At 37.2% G+C, this 16,616-nt stretch overlaps 1 protein-coding gene across 1 annotated transcript in view; it reads right to left on the bottom strand.

Annotated features, from left to right (window-relative positions):
* Positions 1–118: 118 nt before the first annotated feature.
* Positions 119–16,616, bottom strand: part of slc6a8 (solute carrier family 6 member 8) — a 28,260-nt gene continuing 11,762 nt past the window's right edge. Inside the window, 9 exon segments of the mRNA XM_057355976.1 lie at positions 119–3,883; positions 5,113–5,283; positions 5,588–5,688; positions 5,807–5,909; positions 7,026–7,163; positions 7,295–7,407; positions 12,674–12,798; positions 13,700–13,803; positions 14,628–14,762. Coding sequence (XP_057211959.1) covers positions 3,743–3,883; positions 5,113–5,283; positions 5,588–5,688; positions 5,807–5,909; positions 7,026–7,163; positions 7,295–7,407; positions 12,674–12,798; positions 13,700–13,803; positions 14,628–14,762 — 1,131 coding nt within the window. The 3' untranslated portion in view covers positions 119–3,742.

Raw genomic sequence — 16,616 nt, 5'->3', positions numbered from 1 at the left:
CTCAGTCAATATTACATATATCAGGGTTATAATTTCACTGATAGAAAACAGTAAATCACAAAAATATGACTTTAGCTGGGTTTACAGGCAGGGTCACATATACTGTACCTTTGATCTGAAAAAAGAACGAGACATTGTTCATGGAGTTAGTTTATTGCCATTTGTTGCTTTGATTTGGGGCAGGTGGATTAGCACGACATCACAGTGGTGTTCAGCATCGATGCCCTTCTGACATTGAGAGGGATACTGTTAGATGGACCACTCACATTTACTCTACAGTCACATTAGCTGCATTATGACTACAGTGAAAAATGGAAATCCATGGTTACGTTACAGTTTACCGCAGGAATGAAAGAGGTCAATGATCTAATCACCAGGTCATCAGTGAGAATATTTCAGGACAGTATCCTCACCCAAAAAGTTTCTTTCTTTCGTCAGGGGCTGCTTTTAAACATAACCCATCTGCTCTTAAACTACAACATTTTCTCCAAATCCGTTTTTGGAAATCTTGCTAGGAACTGAGTCTAATTGAGTCCATGTAAACATAGATCCAGAAATATCTGTACTGCATTCTGAACTGAAGGTCATTTTATATTACAGTGCTTCTCGTTCCCTTTCCTCTATGTAGATTTTGCTCCGTACATCTCGACCAGCCACATTCAATGAACCTTTAGTGCAAAGATACTGTCGAGAAGGAATTTGGCAGAGCACATAAAATGACAAAACATTTTTTCTTCTTTTGTTAACAATTTTTTCTACATAAACATTTCTACACATGATCACTATATAATAACTGATCTATTGACCAACCCAAGCTCGTGTTTGGATGGGGAAAAAATGAAGATTGAGGATCACTTTGAACTTGGTTGAAATCGTCGCCATCTGTCCTTCATTTTGCTTTGTTTGCAGTTTGGTTCAAGTCACATTAGAATAAAAATGTTAAGGCTGCTGGTAATGACGATTATCTCGAAATTGTCCAATGTAGTCAAGAAAGTCTCGTCTTTCCTTAGATCTACGTAAAAGGAGCACTTTATTCTCATCAAATGGGCAGCTGTCAATCTTTTTAAGATTGAATGACATTGCGGGTAATACTTTGGAAAAGAATAATGGAAATTTAAGAATATTGAATTGTTCTTTTTTGATCAAATTCTCTTTCATAAAATCACAGACACAAGTGAAATAATGGTGCAAAGTCTTCTCTTTATGAACCAAACCGAGCTGGATTCTAGGTGGTCGGCAAAAAATACTGGAGTTTTACACACACATTCTAAAACATTTAACACCTGTAGCACTTTATTTAAAATAAACTCATTTCATGTGCTATCTCACACTCGTTCTGCAACTGCATTGCAGCTTTTCAAGAAGATTTCCCACTCCATACTTCAATCTTTATCAAAAGTACATACAGCTTCAAACATTTCAAATAGACCACACATATATTCAATAGGTATTCATATGCATATAAGCAAAATAAAAGCCTTCACAAAATAAATCTCTGATTTATTTTACAGTATGTCAAATAAAACAAATAAACAACGAGAACACTCATTCTAACACGATCAAAAAGTGCTAGCAGATTATTTTACAACAATGTGCAAATGTATTCTGAAGCCTTATGTTATGTCGTCTAATTTGTACATTCTTATTACATCTACGATGTCACGATGATTTAGTGAACAAAGTGATATTTCTAAAGGGCAGAATTCCCACAGGTCACAATGAGGCGGGGGTTTTTGGGACACTTTGGCTATTGATGGATGACTTCTCAATTTAAGACAATTAAAGGCAGAGTTTGGCAATGTGTCAATCCTAAAATGTACCTCTTGTGCAATGAAAACACAATCACAGGCATTACAGCAGTACGTCTCTTGTGTTGAGCATTGGCAAAAATAATAATAATATTACTACTACTAATAATACCTTGCTGTTTCTACGAAAGATATTTTTGACTTTGTCAAATTGTTAACATTTTTAATGGGGTTTGTTTCTTTCAAGTCGAGACAAGACAATCTGCTTTTAAACCGTGAAATATTTTAATTACGGTTACTTAAAGCTACACATTAACATCTTTTTTTTGGTTTTGTTTGCATTGTTCTTTTTAAACTAACATTTCAAATCCTACAAAAATAGCAGAAAACATCATAATACTGGCACTTAAATTCAAAATATTGAGCCCAAACTTGATGCAACTTTTGGTTTACAAGCACCTTAAGAAAGTGCCACTTTTCTTTTTTAAACGTTCCCGTCATGTCTACAATACTCTCTAGAGGTTTCCAGACACAAATCACTAGGTAGATTTAATATTACTCATTTTCTTATGGCAACCAAAACCATCTTCTGCAGACAGAGATGGAAATCTTGCTCTGTTTGGCACACGACGTTATCTTGCGAGTATTAAGGTCACCTGTCTTAAATGAAGACGCATCATGCAAAAGCTGAAACTTTACAAGAATTTATTTTCAGCGTTTGGCAGCTACCGGTGGCCGTAAATCTGCAATGACACATTCAGTTCAACGTTTTTAGATTCTCTTTTGAATGATCAGTAAAATGTGTCTATACTGTAAGTATATGTTTCATATTTGTTTATTGCAATACATTATTTTAGTTGATAAGATTTCATCTCCATAAGATTGTAGTCCTTTGAGTCATTTGGATGTTGTTATATTTTAAAAACATTTGCAGGTCATTTGAACACTTTGTCATTTTAAGTGTGTGATTCTGGTCAGGATTTGTTTGATATTTGTCAATGCAAACCCGTATGAAAATTAACCATGATTTTATTATAGTAAAAGTAAAGCAATCGTACTTTTGGTGTATCGATTACCATTTGTGACCCTGGACAAGAAAACCAGTCTTATGGGTCAATTTTTCGAAATTGAGATTTTTACATAATCTGAAAGCTGAATAAATCAACTTTCTATAGATATATGAGTTGTTAGAATAGGACAATATCTGGCTGAGATACAACCGTTTAAAATCTGGAATCTGAGAGCGCAAAAAAATCAAAATATTGAGAAAATCGCCTTTGAAGTTGTTAATCAGGGGCACTGTGGCAGACCATCCACTCACAAAAATAAAGTTTTGATATATTTAAGGTAGGAAATTTACAAAATATCTTCATGGAACATGATCTTTACTTAATATCCTAATGATTTTTGACAAAAGAAAAATCGATCATTTTGACCCACACAATGTATTTTTGTCTTTTACTAAAAATGTTCCCGTGCTACTTAAGACGGTTACTTAAGGTTTTCTGATCCAGGGTCACATTTGTATAAACACGATTTTTCGTATAAACTATGGTTATTGTAGTAAAACCGTGGTTAATTTGTGGTTACCATGGTTTAAATATAGTAAGCATTTTTTTTTTGTAGTAAAAGCATGGTTAATTTTCATTCAAGTTAGAGACCCTTTCGTTCAGTAAACCGGCCTGTGGGAATTGTGCCCCGTTCTTTGAAATGATGTACTACTCCCAGGTTAACCCAGGCACAAAACTATGAGTTGTCAGGTTAGACACTTTGCCCTCCAAAGACAAGCAGATTTAACCCAGCCAGGTGTTGATACGGTATGTGCAAAACATTGTTTAGTGTGTAGTCTGAACTGGTGAACGGATAAATTAATCTGATCATGTACACATTTGTATTAAGACTGTAGAAATGGTCACAACTCTGTGAAATACTGATGATTTCTTTAACCAGCTTGCCTTAGGAGGGGTTTTGAAGGCTCTCCCTTTGATTTGTATTTACATAACACTCTCGAAAATGATCACCTTGTTCTCTTCAGTTCCAGGAGACAGAGAGGCAAGGCTTTTAATATCAGTGTCAGGGGCCATGTATTCCAGATGATGGTTCCCCCACACTGGTTTGGTCAGATTATCCCAGCGCTGCATGAAAAACAAAGCCAATGAATCGATGAGTTCTCTTTTGATACTTTTGCTTATTAAGACAAACATGTAAATACACGTAAATGCGTTTTGGGTTCTCTATGTATTACAATAAAATGTGCATTTAAAAAAAAAAAATATATATATATATATATTTTGCATATTTCAGTCCCTGCAGGATTTTGCGATCGCAGAATTGAATGAAAAAAAAAACTCTGCAAAATTTGCGGCAACGTGCAATATTTAGAGATTGCCGCAGATTTTCCGCACAATGTGACATCAACACATCACACATTCAGTCAAAACCTGCTCTCACACACGTGTGTGTCACTTTCTTGAACAATACGCCTGGAAACAACACAATGCAAAGTTCACTGCATCAATTAAAGTTTCAAATTTACGTTTTTAAACCTTAAAGTATTCGCGGAGACGTTTCCCAGCCCATAAACATGAAGCGGCATGAAAGTAAAGTGATTGGTTGCTTGACCTGTCAGTCCTATGACCTCGTGGGCGGGCGTTGGGTGTTCCCAGACCTTCAGTTCGCGAAACTAGCTTAATGTTGTTGCATGAGTTGATGCAATGTTTGTTGAATTTTGGGATGTTTTTCAATTAAAGTAAATTATTGTGAAGTAAACATTGTCTGCTGCATCTTTTAATCATATAGGAAATGATTAACTAATGTTATCACAGGTGGTAGTTTAAAAGAAGAACCCTGCTTGCCAATTCAAGTAGTCATTTTTACTTTTCCCACAAGAAATCGCGAAATTTGAAACAAAAAATTAAGCATTCATTGCCGCATCACAAAAAAATCTCGTGGGGACTGATATTCCTCTAAGAGTCAGTAGATCTTCCTATATATATATATATACCACCCTACACTAGACACCTCATATTGTATATGCATTAATGTATGTATTTGAATGCCCTGCTTGTGTATTTTTAAGCAAACGTTGAGGTGGATAAAGCATTTGTGGCCTGTCTTCATGACGACAAACGACAACCATTAGCCTAGTTACTATAAATACACACATCGTTTTCTCATGACCAATTCTGACGCTCTTACTGTATGTGAGGTAACTGACCCACAGTCCAACGGCTAAATTAAACTTCTGTGTTTACCGATGTGCATGAATTGCTGTTGGTTCCACGTTTGTCTGGGATCGTGTCATAAAAAAGAACACGGCTGTCATAATACTTGAAGCAAAAGTTGATGTAACTGCTTTGCATACCTCTCTGAATGTTCCCTTGGCTCCCGAGAGCTTGTACACCAGGCTAACAGGGATGCAGAGCATGGAGGAGAGAGCCAGACACCATCCGATCACCTCTCCCCACCACGGGTACACGTACACATTGTTGTAGGTCAGAGGCTTGTAGTTCAGCAGGTGAAATATGAAGATGCCCTGAGCCACATAACAGAAGATCGTGTTTAAAACGATAGAATAAGAGAAGCTAAAGTGAGAAGAGGGGAAGGTGAGGAGGCGAAGACTTTCCTTCCTAGTTGTGCCAATGCATAAACCATAATATTAAATAGTGAGACCAGAATGTGTGTTGTTAACCTAACACAAGTGTATCTATCTTTTGTACAGAATAGTCATTATTAACTTGTCTTTTGCATATATCAGCCAATCAAAGCCATACGAGTCATGCACTATTAAGACACTGAAGCAGGTCTACAGATTTTTCGAGGGTTTTTCGAGCACTCACCATGCAAACACATGGAGTTATAAAGGACCAGCACCACTTTATCCACGGGAATGGCCGGTAACCGATCATACGAGCAATATCGTCCATGAACCTGTCAGCACCTGCACGCAAGAACAATTTAAATCGTTATTCTATTTTTGTCTTTGATTGCAAAAATAATTGTGAAATGAATGTCTATAAAAGTAGAAGAGAAATCATGACGGCAGAAGCAATTCTCACCATAAACCCACGCGACAACCACGCATTCCCATAATGCTTGCCACAGTAGGGTCATTCCACTGGCTGAGTAGTAGTCAAAAAGCTGGAAGACGTACATCCCTCCCTACAAAGACAAAGAAATCATTAAAAAAAATACTTACCCAATTTCAGCAAAAATCATATATAAAATATTAGTAAAAATACAAATGATTATTATTCATAAATGATGTATCGTCAGACATTTTACAACTTCCTTAACCTTTACCATAAAACAATAATGCCTATTTGAAAAATGAACCATGATTCATTGCGTTTTTAAAAATTAAAATACATCAAATACACAAAACATGTTTACATAATGTATGAATAACTAATATAATAAACAATCGATTTTGTTTAGAAATTGAGAACGTTGGTATAATTCTTTTATTTTAATTTATTCTTAATAAATTAATAATAACATAAACAACGTGCCATTTTCACAATCCAATCAAATCCTAATACAGTAAAAATATATAAGTCCCACCCTGTATTATCTCCCTCTGAATGCTGTTTCGCACGTTGTAACTTTGCGGAAGTTCAATCAAAGTCCGTTTACGGAAGTCGTGCCACTCGGCGGCCATGTTTGCAACGCCTCTGGGCAGCTATTTACCTCGTAGTAAGTCCACAGTCCTATCTACTTGCATGGGGGAAGGCAGATATTTCTAAAATCGCTGGCACAAATCACAATTAAACAGCATATATCCGATCTCTAATTAAACATGACATGAACTGCATCATAACTTTGGTTTGCTAAGCTTAAGTTGCGCTAAAATCACCGTTTTTTTCAAAGTCGCCTCCTGCGGTTGAGTGCAGGCTGGCAAGCGCCTCACGAGAGCCCCGCCCCATAGAACCGTCAGTCTATATTGATTGACAATTGGCTCGTTTTACTGGAACGCAGGACTTGCGTCGCTATAGCGGCCGTTTAACCGCTGCATTCCTCGCCATTCATTGTAACGTCAGTGGCGCATATGTCAATATTGATATCTTTGGTTGAAAGCAAAACAGCCATAAATCACCCAGACATATGCAACCCGTGAGGTATAATTACGTGTCGCAAGCTTCCCGACTCATTTGATTCCCACATGCTGATAATAAACCTCAACTGCCAGATACGCCCCGTGGCCATATTGGACTATTAAATCACGAAGCGTTGAGGTTGACATGAGAAAAAGATCGCTGACGAACTAGGTGAACGCACCTGTGTAACCATGGAGAGATCAATGATGAAGCACAATAAACAGCAGATCGCCACCGCGATTTCACGCTGAAAGCGCATGTAACGCGTTCCAGGGAAAAGGTCAAGAATGCCAGTCACAAAGCCCTCCACACCGACAAACTGCAGGAGATAGCAAATCAGTGTGGTTTTGGTTTTACTGTGAAAAGAAACTTCTTCACTTTTGTGTCACAGAGCGGTAGGAAGTGGAGACAGAATTTACATTTCTCTGTACGGTTGCCATGGAAACTAACCTGACTGTCTAATCCCAGCAGTAGCAGCATGATGAAGAACAGGGCGGCCCAGACCGGAGCCACGGGCATCATAGACACGGCTTTCGGGTACGCTATGAATGCCAAACCGGGGCCTGCAGGAAGAAGAGGAAGATGAGAGGCGTGTCACCACGGCCACAGTCCGACCGCTACTCAGACGCACATACACACATACAGCACCAACGGAACAGAAAGAGAGAGAGAGAGAGAGAGAAAGAGAGAGAGAGAGAGAGAGAGAGAAGCACCTGGATGAGGTGAACGAGTGACAGCTTGTGGAAAAAGGGGCGAGGGAGATTTGATTTGTATTTTTTTAGAGGTTTTCGACTGGCGTTTGGAATTTTGTGTTATGGTTTATGAATTGCTGCATTTGTTTAATAAATGATGTTGTAATGCTGTTTAGGACTTTTTGTAAAGCATTTAATTCATGAAGCGGGTTAATACTTAGGAAGTCAAACTAATTCAGTTAAATTTGCCATAATACTGGTAAGTATCACAGGCAGCACACAGATGAATTCTAGTTTTACAAGACACATTTAAAGCCTTCGTTTACATTTCTATGGGTTTAATATAAGCTTAGTGAATTGTGCATGAATAGATGTCAATGTAAACTGGACTGAGACGACGGATGTTGCAAATATCTCAAATGATCAAATGTATGTCAGTTATTTGTTCATGTCTTTCATAACTAAATAACGTAACATCACATTAAGGGGTCACATCGAGATTATTCTTTTTTTTGTTGATAAAAACGACATCAATTTGCTAAATGATGACAATTTCCCAACCTCTTAATAACGTTTTTCCTTCAGTGCTTTTAAAACGCCCCCTTGTTACATATGAATTATAAACAGAAGGCAAGTCCATTCAAGTCATGATTTAATAACAACCTCAATGTGAATTGCATCACACAAAGTATTAAGACTGAAATTATCATCATGAAATACGGAAATATGCTGCGATAGTCAAAAAGAAGTTACCAACGAACGACTTTGCTATACGTTTCAACACTAAACTCTCAATGGATAAAGTTTAAAATATGTTCAAATAAGCTAGAGGTTACCGTGTTTTGTTGCTTTGGGGTGCAAACTGATTCGTCGGCGCATGACTGGCACTTTTTGGGTCAAGTTTGCTTTCCAAACTGCCTACGTCATATTGTCTCAGTTTAGCCGAGATCAAGATGGATGAGGGTAATTCTGGACTTATGTTCGGCCTGCCCGTGTCAGGTCCACATGTGGGGCGGACAGTCGTACAGTACAGGTGCTGACTGTAGCAGAGGTGTAAATGCTAACATTAGATATCAGAGGTTTACCTGCATTGGCAGACTGCTCCAGGACCCCTCTTGAAATCGAGATGTGCACATCTCAAGAGGCAAAGTTCCTGGTTAAATAATCCTTAAATTAATACTTAAATAAAGCCAAAATATAGATATAGAGATATAAATGAATCACAAGATATAGAACGGGACTGAAGACATTCAAACTAGTCATAGCATCAGATTTACGATGGGGAAACTTTTTCGTTCTCTCTAACTGTAACTGTAAACCGATTGTGTGCTGTAGGAAAATGAAAAATAAGAAAAGCCACAAATAATGTGTCAATGGTTTTCTCCTCTGAGTTTCTTGTCACGTCACGACCCACTCGGACATTGTTCTTCACGCACGCACACACACACGCACACACACACACGCGCGCAGAAAAACTTAGTGAAACTCTAAACGTTGTATACTAAAACACAGACAACACAAACACACACACACACACACACACACACACACACACACACACACACACACACACACACACACACACACACACACACACACAAATTCAAAACATGATTGTGTGTATGAACTTCATATACACTCACCTAAAGGATTATTAGGAACACCATACTAATACGGTGTTTGACCCCCTTTCGCCTTCAGAACTGCCTTAATTCTACGTGGCATTGATTCAACAAGGTGCTGAAAGCATTCTTTAGAAATGTTGGCCCATATTGATAGGATAGCATCTTGCAGTTGATGGAGATTTGTGGGATGCACATCCAGGGCACGAAGCTCCCGTTCCACCACATCCCAAAGATGTTCTATCGGGTTGAGATCTGGTGACTGTGGGGGCCATTCTAGTACAGTGAACTCATTGTCATGTTCAAGAAACCAATTTGAAATGATTCGAGCTTTGTGACATGGTGCATTATCCTGCTGGAAGTAGCCATTAGAGGATGGGTACATGGTGGTCATAAAGGGATGGACATGGTCAGAAACAATGCTCAGGTAGGCCGTGGCATTTAAACGATGCCCAATTGGCACTAAGGGGCCTAAAGTGTGCCAAGAAAACATCCCCCACACCATTACACCACCACCACCAGCCTGCACAGTGGTAACAAGGCATGATGGATCCATGTTCTCATTCTGTTTACGCCAAATTCTGACTCTACCATTTGAATGTCTCAACAGAAATCGAGACTCATCAGACCAGGCAACATTTTTCCAGTCTTCAACTGTCCAATTTTGGTGAGCTCGTGCAAATTGTAGCCTCTTTTTCCTATTTGTAGTGGAGATGAGTGGTACCCGGTGGGGTCTTCTGCTGTTGTAGCCCATCTGCCTCAAGGTTGTGCGTGTTGTGGCTTCACAAATGCTTTGCTGCATACCTCGGTTGTAACGAGTGGTTATTTCAGTCAAAGTTGCTCTTCTATCAGCTTGAATCAGTCGGCCCATTCTCCTCTGACCTCTAGCATCAACAAGGCATTTTCGCCCACAGGACTGCCGCATACTGGATGTTTTTCCCTTTTCACACCATTCTTTGTAAACCCTAGAAATGGTTGTGCGTGAAAATCCCAGTAACTGAGCAGATTGTGAAATACTCAGACCGGCCCGTCTGGCACCAACAACCATGCCACGCTCAAAATTGCTTAAATCACCTTTCTTTCCCATTCTGACATTCAGTTTGGAGTTCAGGAGATTGTCTTGACCAGGACCACACCCCTAAATGCATTGAAGCAACTGCCATGTGATTGGTTGATTAGATAATTGCATTAATGAGAAATTGAACAGGTGTTCCTAATAATCCTTTAGGTGAGTGTATATTCTTATATTTTCTCAAAAAAATCATAAACCTTACTATTTATTGCTCTCCCTACGCTTCACTTAAAACAGTTTTCAGTTTAAATATTTCGATTTAGTCATATGATCATCATATGATCAATTCTCATCCTCTCTGAACCTGAGCGCTGTTTTTGACTTCAATGCTTACTGTAGACATTGGAAGACCTGAAGGCCACTCATATGAACTCATGTTAGCAGGTCATTTAAAAATATTATCACTATGATCATTTTGTCGTGTCCTCTAACTCGCTGTCTCTCCTTCAGGCGAAGAACATGCTGTGCCCTACTGAGCATCAACAAACAGGAGCTCTGGTGCTCTGCTACAGCGCCGCAAGGTCACGCTGATCTTAATCCAGAGAGAAAAGGAGTGGAACTTTTTAAAGAATGCATATATTCTAACTTTAAATGGACTACATTTACAATAAAAATCAACGTACCCAGCTTGTTTTTCATAACCAATTCATATTCAATGATGAGGTTAAACTACATTCATTTGTCACTTTCTGGGGTTTACATCAAGGCATTCATGATGACATGGTTTAATCATTTTACTGATACAAAACACTGTTAAATGTAGCATAAGCATGCGGTTTATGGGTGGATGGGGTGGTGAAGTTTTTTGTTTATTCTGAATGAAATGACTGTTTAGATCTAAAGATGTTCCGGTCATGTTTTGTTTTGCATGAAATAATTCCATTATAAAAACTTTTAGTGTGTAACAATAGTAATGTATCATGATGAAGATTTAAAACATTTTATGTCATGCCATGGAATAAAATATGAATCTTTCTGATGTCTACGTGTCTTTTGGACAGTTATATATTAGACATACGTAAGTGACCTTTAACCAACCGGCTAGAACAGTCATAGTAAATGTTCTGCTATAATAAACTGCTGCACATTATTGTCCAGAAAAGTACATAAATATAGAGATATTTTACGTTTAGAAGATTATAAATATTATAAAATGCAAATAAATATTCATCTAATAATCTTAATATCTTAACATTAGAATATTCAATATTAGAAAACATCTTAACAAATCAAATGTACAGTACGATAACAGTACTGAAATATATAAGTACATGTGTGTGTTTGCACATGTGGCCATTTAGAGAAATATATTATATTCATATTATATTATATTATATTATATTATAAAGGGTGCAGCTCTCAGCAAACTCATTTAAATATTTCTATGTACTACGTTTTATCTGAATTTTAAGAATACATTACAAACTAGCATCAAGCAAATTAATTTTTGTTTTTATAAAACTAGTCATACACTGGTAGATGGTTATAATATACATTAGCAAACCTCTCAAAGAATTTGAATGATAGAAAGCCTACATGTGTTATTTACACTTTGCATGTGACACATGTGGGCATGCGTTATTACATTACACAATTTGCATGCATAAACGAATCAGAATGAAACATGCTGGGTGTTAAATTCAATCATATACTCTAGTCTAGTCTCAATTGGATGCATTAAAACAAATACTGAAGATAAATGTTTTACGTGTGCAAATAAATGCAATGCATTCTGGGAAAAATGTTGACGTGTATGGAGGCTACAGTTGGTGGGATTCAGTGAAACTGGTCTAATTCTTATTGTCAGACTGATGTCTTTCCTACAGACACACATACTGTGACCACATTCAGAATAGACACTAACACACATACAGAGTACAGACAGACACTCGCTCGCTCACTCGCTCACTCACTCATTTATCCAGACAAATACATACAAACTGACATAAAACAAAGTGCTAATTGTCAGGTCCCCTTTACAAGAATATGACTTTAAGAGCAAATAAACAAAACATGATTTTCATTTATAACCCACTTTCAATAACATATCAAACCAACAATAAGCATTAACAGTAATACACAATGCAAGTCACATATCATGCTGCATTGAAATTCATTTACTGTAGAATATCATCATATCACATATGTTAATGTTTCTCACAATGCATTCACTCATTTCAGCAAGTAATAAATTATTGATTACATAAATAATGTACCGTAAGCAGCCCTGGGTCAAAAAGGCATTGAGTAAAATCAAGTGGATCTGATGTAAATTATTAAACACTTGCATTCAGATATAGTACGTGTTCAGGTCTGGTACAGCACAAACATCAGGGCTGAACATATATTTGCTTCTTTATAAGCATATGCTAGTTTACCATTGAAATCCTATAGCGCACATAATGTAATGAAGAATATAACAGCAGGCGCCGTGGACTCTTACCTGATTCAGCCACTTTAGAGATGTCTACACCCTGCTCGGACGCCATGAAACCCAGGATGGAGAATACCACGAAACCAGCAAAGAAACTGGTGCCACTATTGATAAAAGCCAGTACAAATGCGTCCCTGATGGAAGAGGATATTAGAGCTCAGTTAAACACAATACATGTTACACAATACAATTCGGTTAATTCTTGTAAAAAACAAATATAACATTTTATGCAGTAAAAAAAAAATTCAAAGTTGAATCTTGCACCTTCCACAGTTAAACATGTAATTCACTGTAATCTATCAACTTTTTATAAAAGTTTATAATCAAATACCTTTAACTTTAAAATCAAATAAAATACAAAATAATAAAATAAAAAGTATAAACTGTAAATTTCGGTTTTAATTATTATCCTATGATTTTTGTAAAAAAAAATTATTTAGTTAAAATAAAAATTGTAGTAGTAGTAACATTTTTTCCAAGTTAAACCTCATGTAATGTATTGAAAAAAGATTGTTATGCAATCCTTTACCCTAACTAAGTGTAATTAGTTTGTAACCAAGAAATGTAATGCAGAAATGCAGAATTTCTTCTTTTTTACGTTGTAAAATTTGCTTTATAAAATTGTAAACTGTTCTGTTCTTTTCAATGTTTAAATTAAACAAATTCCCATATTTTTTATGTATTTTCCACATCATATAAAAAAGAGGTAGATGTTGCTGATTATTACTACTCTGAATATTGTAAGCCTTACAGAAGTGCGTTTTGCAATCAAAGCCAAAGCAAAGAACTGCTGATTCAACGCTTCTGACTACTAATGGACCCAGAAATATGAGACGTATTAAATGAATGCAGTTCACTCTGATGGATTGCCACGTCATTCAAATCCAACTTCAGATAAGACAAGGCCAGGACATACTGACTGCATGAATGGACAGACAAAACTATTCAAAACAAAAAACACAGTGGCACACAACATTAACGAAACGTCATAACAAAATGTGCCCTCGTCTCTGCAAGGTTGCTGAGATGACTTACTTATAGCAGTCGTTGTTAAATCGATTATAGCTGCCGAGGGCGGTGAGAGCCCCGAGGCCGATAGCTTACGAGAAAAAGATTTGCGTGCCAGCATCGATCCAGACCTGAATAAGACACAGATATGTTTTACAGTCAGAGAAGCACAGATGCAACTTTTAAATGATTGTTGAACTCAATGCGTCTGGTTGAATTTATCCATTTAGGATCAATTTAGGAGATGCTTTATTCCAAAACAACAGACTGGGAGATTAGAGTTATTAAAAGTGGCACTATAATTTTTGATAAAGTTAGTAAATCTGTTTCTAAAATTAATCTGTTAATTAAAATAAAATAATACAATTAATTAATTATTATTATTATTTGAAAAACTCAAACTAAATGAAAATTGTTGCCTCAGAAATAAGTTGAAATAAGTTTAACCTGAGGCCCTAAAAATTAAAAACAAAAACCAATATCTATCTAGCTGTATTAAAAATATAAATAATTAATATATGACCAAAAATAACATGACAAAAGCACTTAAAAACTGCTAAAAATAAAACTAACAATATAAAAATATATATATTCCGAATATTACCGTAACTACAAAAAACTAAAAAATAATAATAATAACTCTGACTGCAGTTTGGGAAGTGGGCGTGGCTAAATCATGTGTATCACTTCCACACATCATAAGGACTGAGTGGATGTGAGACTTAAGATGTAGGATGAAGAAACATGAAACATCATAAAAATGTGAATCAGGTGGACCCCAAATTGTATTGACCATGGTTTGTGTTTATATCAAACTATCCAACTATTTTGTGATATGTATTGTTACCACAAAATAAAATCATACTCATACCGTGACACAGCTTTTTGTTCATACTGCCTACCTCTGATGGCTGAGGATTCAAGGGGATTTTTGTTGACTTCTTTAACATCTCACCTGCGGTTCTCCTAGCTTGGACCAGTTAGGTTTGACATAGTACATGATGCCGTCATAGGCGCCGGGCAGAGTAACGCCCCTCACCAGGAGAATGATCAGGACCACATATGGGAATGTGGCAGTAAAATATACAATCTGTGAAGAAAAGAGAGAGAGAAGCCGTTGACATGTTTAGTTCAGACAGCATTTGTTATACCGATACTGACAGTAGAAAGTGTGCCAGTCTTAACTACAAACATATATCCCAGTTAATGAAATACAGTTCATGTGAATATTATCAGCAGTTTTTAAATACTTGTTATCTGTTATGGCTCAAAGCGAGTCACGTGCTGAGCGTTCTGTCATGTGCACAGCTTCGAGAAGCATGTAGCACACGTCTCACACTCTTCTGCTATCAGATCATCACTGATACTCCAGCAAGAAGTTTACTGAATGAGCTGTTGCTTTGAACTTTGAACCCCGACGATGCGAGACGGGCTGTTATCAGGGGATGTAAATGAGACCAGGAGCGGCTAGGCTCTCATGTCTCTGTTTGGTATTTCTGGCAGCCTTCTATGATTGCTCCACATATGAAAATAGGACAGCCATTCTAGATCAAACCCATCATGTTAAAGCAACTATCAGACATAGTTTTCACCTTCACTTGTGCTACAAAACTCCTAAATTCCCAAGGAGAACGAGCTCTAAAAGTACAAAGCCGCCGAGTTAAACCAGAAACGTGGCCGCTATTTCTAAACCGCATTGTGGAGTGAGAGCGTTTAGAATTTTTTATTTCTATTTTATCAGTACTTTCTCCACCCCCACAATGGGAATACACAAAAAATGATATTGAATGTTGGAACCAAGTGCTTATATTTTCCTATATATATGGAAATATATTAACAATGTATTCATCTATATATTTTCAAATTATATCAAATTATTTAAAACTTTGCCTATACTGTAAAGGAAAATGTACGTAAGAAACAACATGACACTCTAAAGAGTCCTGGCACCAAAGCAGCGAAGTTCTTTGAAGTTTCTTCCAAGACTTTTCATGTGTAACTTTTGCAAATGAAAGTTTTCACTTGTTACTTTTGCAAATCTTTCATGAGCTTGTCAGATGAACAACAGTTTAAAATCTATGGCCATAACCCCTTTGTAGGAGCGAAACTGTGTTATGGTGTGTTATTTCCATTGTAGCCACTGAGTGGCGCTGTTAACACGGTGGTGCATTTTTGTATTTAAGCGACTTAGCTACTGTTGTAAGGCAGGTGTTTGACCCGGAAGGGCAAAAAGGTTTTTACCGCATTCGCACAAGTAACTCGTGGACATTGTAAGCTTCAAATGTTTGTAAATACAATGGATTAAATTGGAATATGCAAGTTTGTTACGTTGGTGATGCAAAAGAGAAATGGTATGTTCGTTCTTTATGGCAACAACAAAGAAGCAAACAACAGTACATGAGGAAAGCGCGTAAATTTACCAATCCCGGGATTAAACAATTTAGTATCTTAAAGTTTTAGATTTAGCTCCTACACCCTTAAAAGGCGATTCACATTTCTCGTCTAAAAATGCGCGGAAAACACGCGGCACTCTGAAAAGTTGAACTATTTCCATCTCGATGCGGCGCGCCTAGAAAAATGTGCGTGCCGCAACTTATGCGCTTCGCTTCCAATTTGCGCGCGCCTGCCGCGTGTCTACATTTAAAATAACGAACTTTGCGCGCGCAAAAGACGCGAAATGTGAATCGCCCCTTAATCAGCTCAGACTTCAGTCTGTACCGCTTTCCTTTAAGAGACCATAAAGATGCAGTAACTGAACTAAAAATACCACCAGTAAACAAACTCGCTTTCAACTCCCAAGCGGCCTGCGAATCTGAGGTAATCTGCTGCTTTGTATCTGCGGCCGTAATAATGAATCAGATTCTGAAATAGCCAATTAGCTTACTGTAACACAGACTTATTGTCTGCGTATGTGTGTGTGTGCCAGTTAACGTTCCTTCTGAAT

This window comes from Triplophysa rosa, linkage group LG17 (genome assembly GCF_024868665.1).
Source record: "Triplophysa rosa linkage group LG17, Trosa_1v2, whole genome shotgun sequence".
Taxonomy (NCBI): Eukaryota; Metazoa; Chordata; class Actinopteri; order Cypriniformes; family Nemacheilidae; genus Triplophysa; species Triplophysa rosa.
This window is presented reverse-complemented; position numbering and strand designations above follow the sequence as displayed.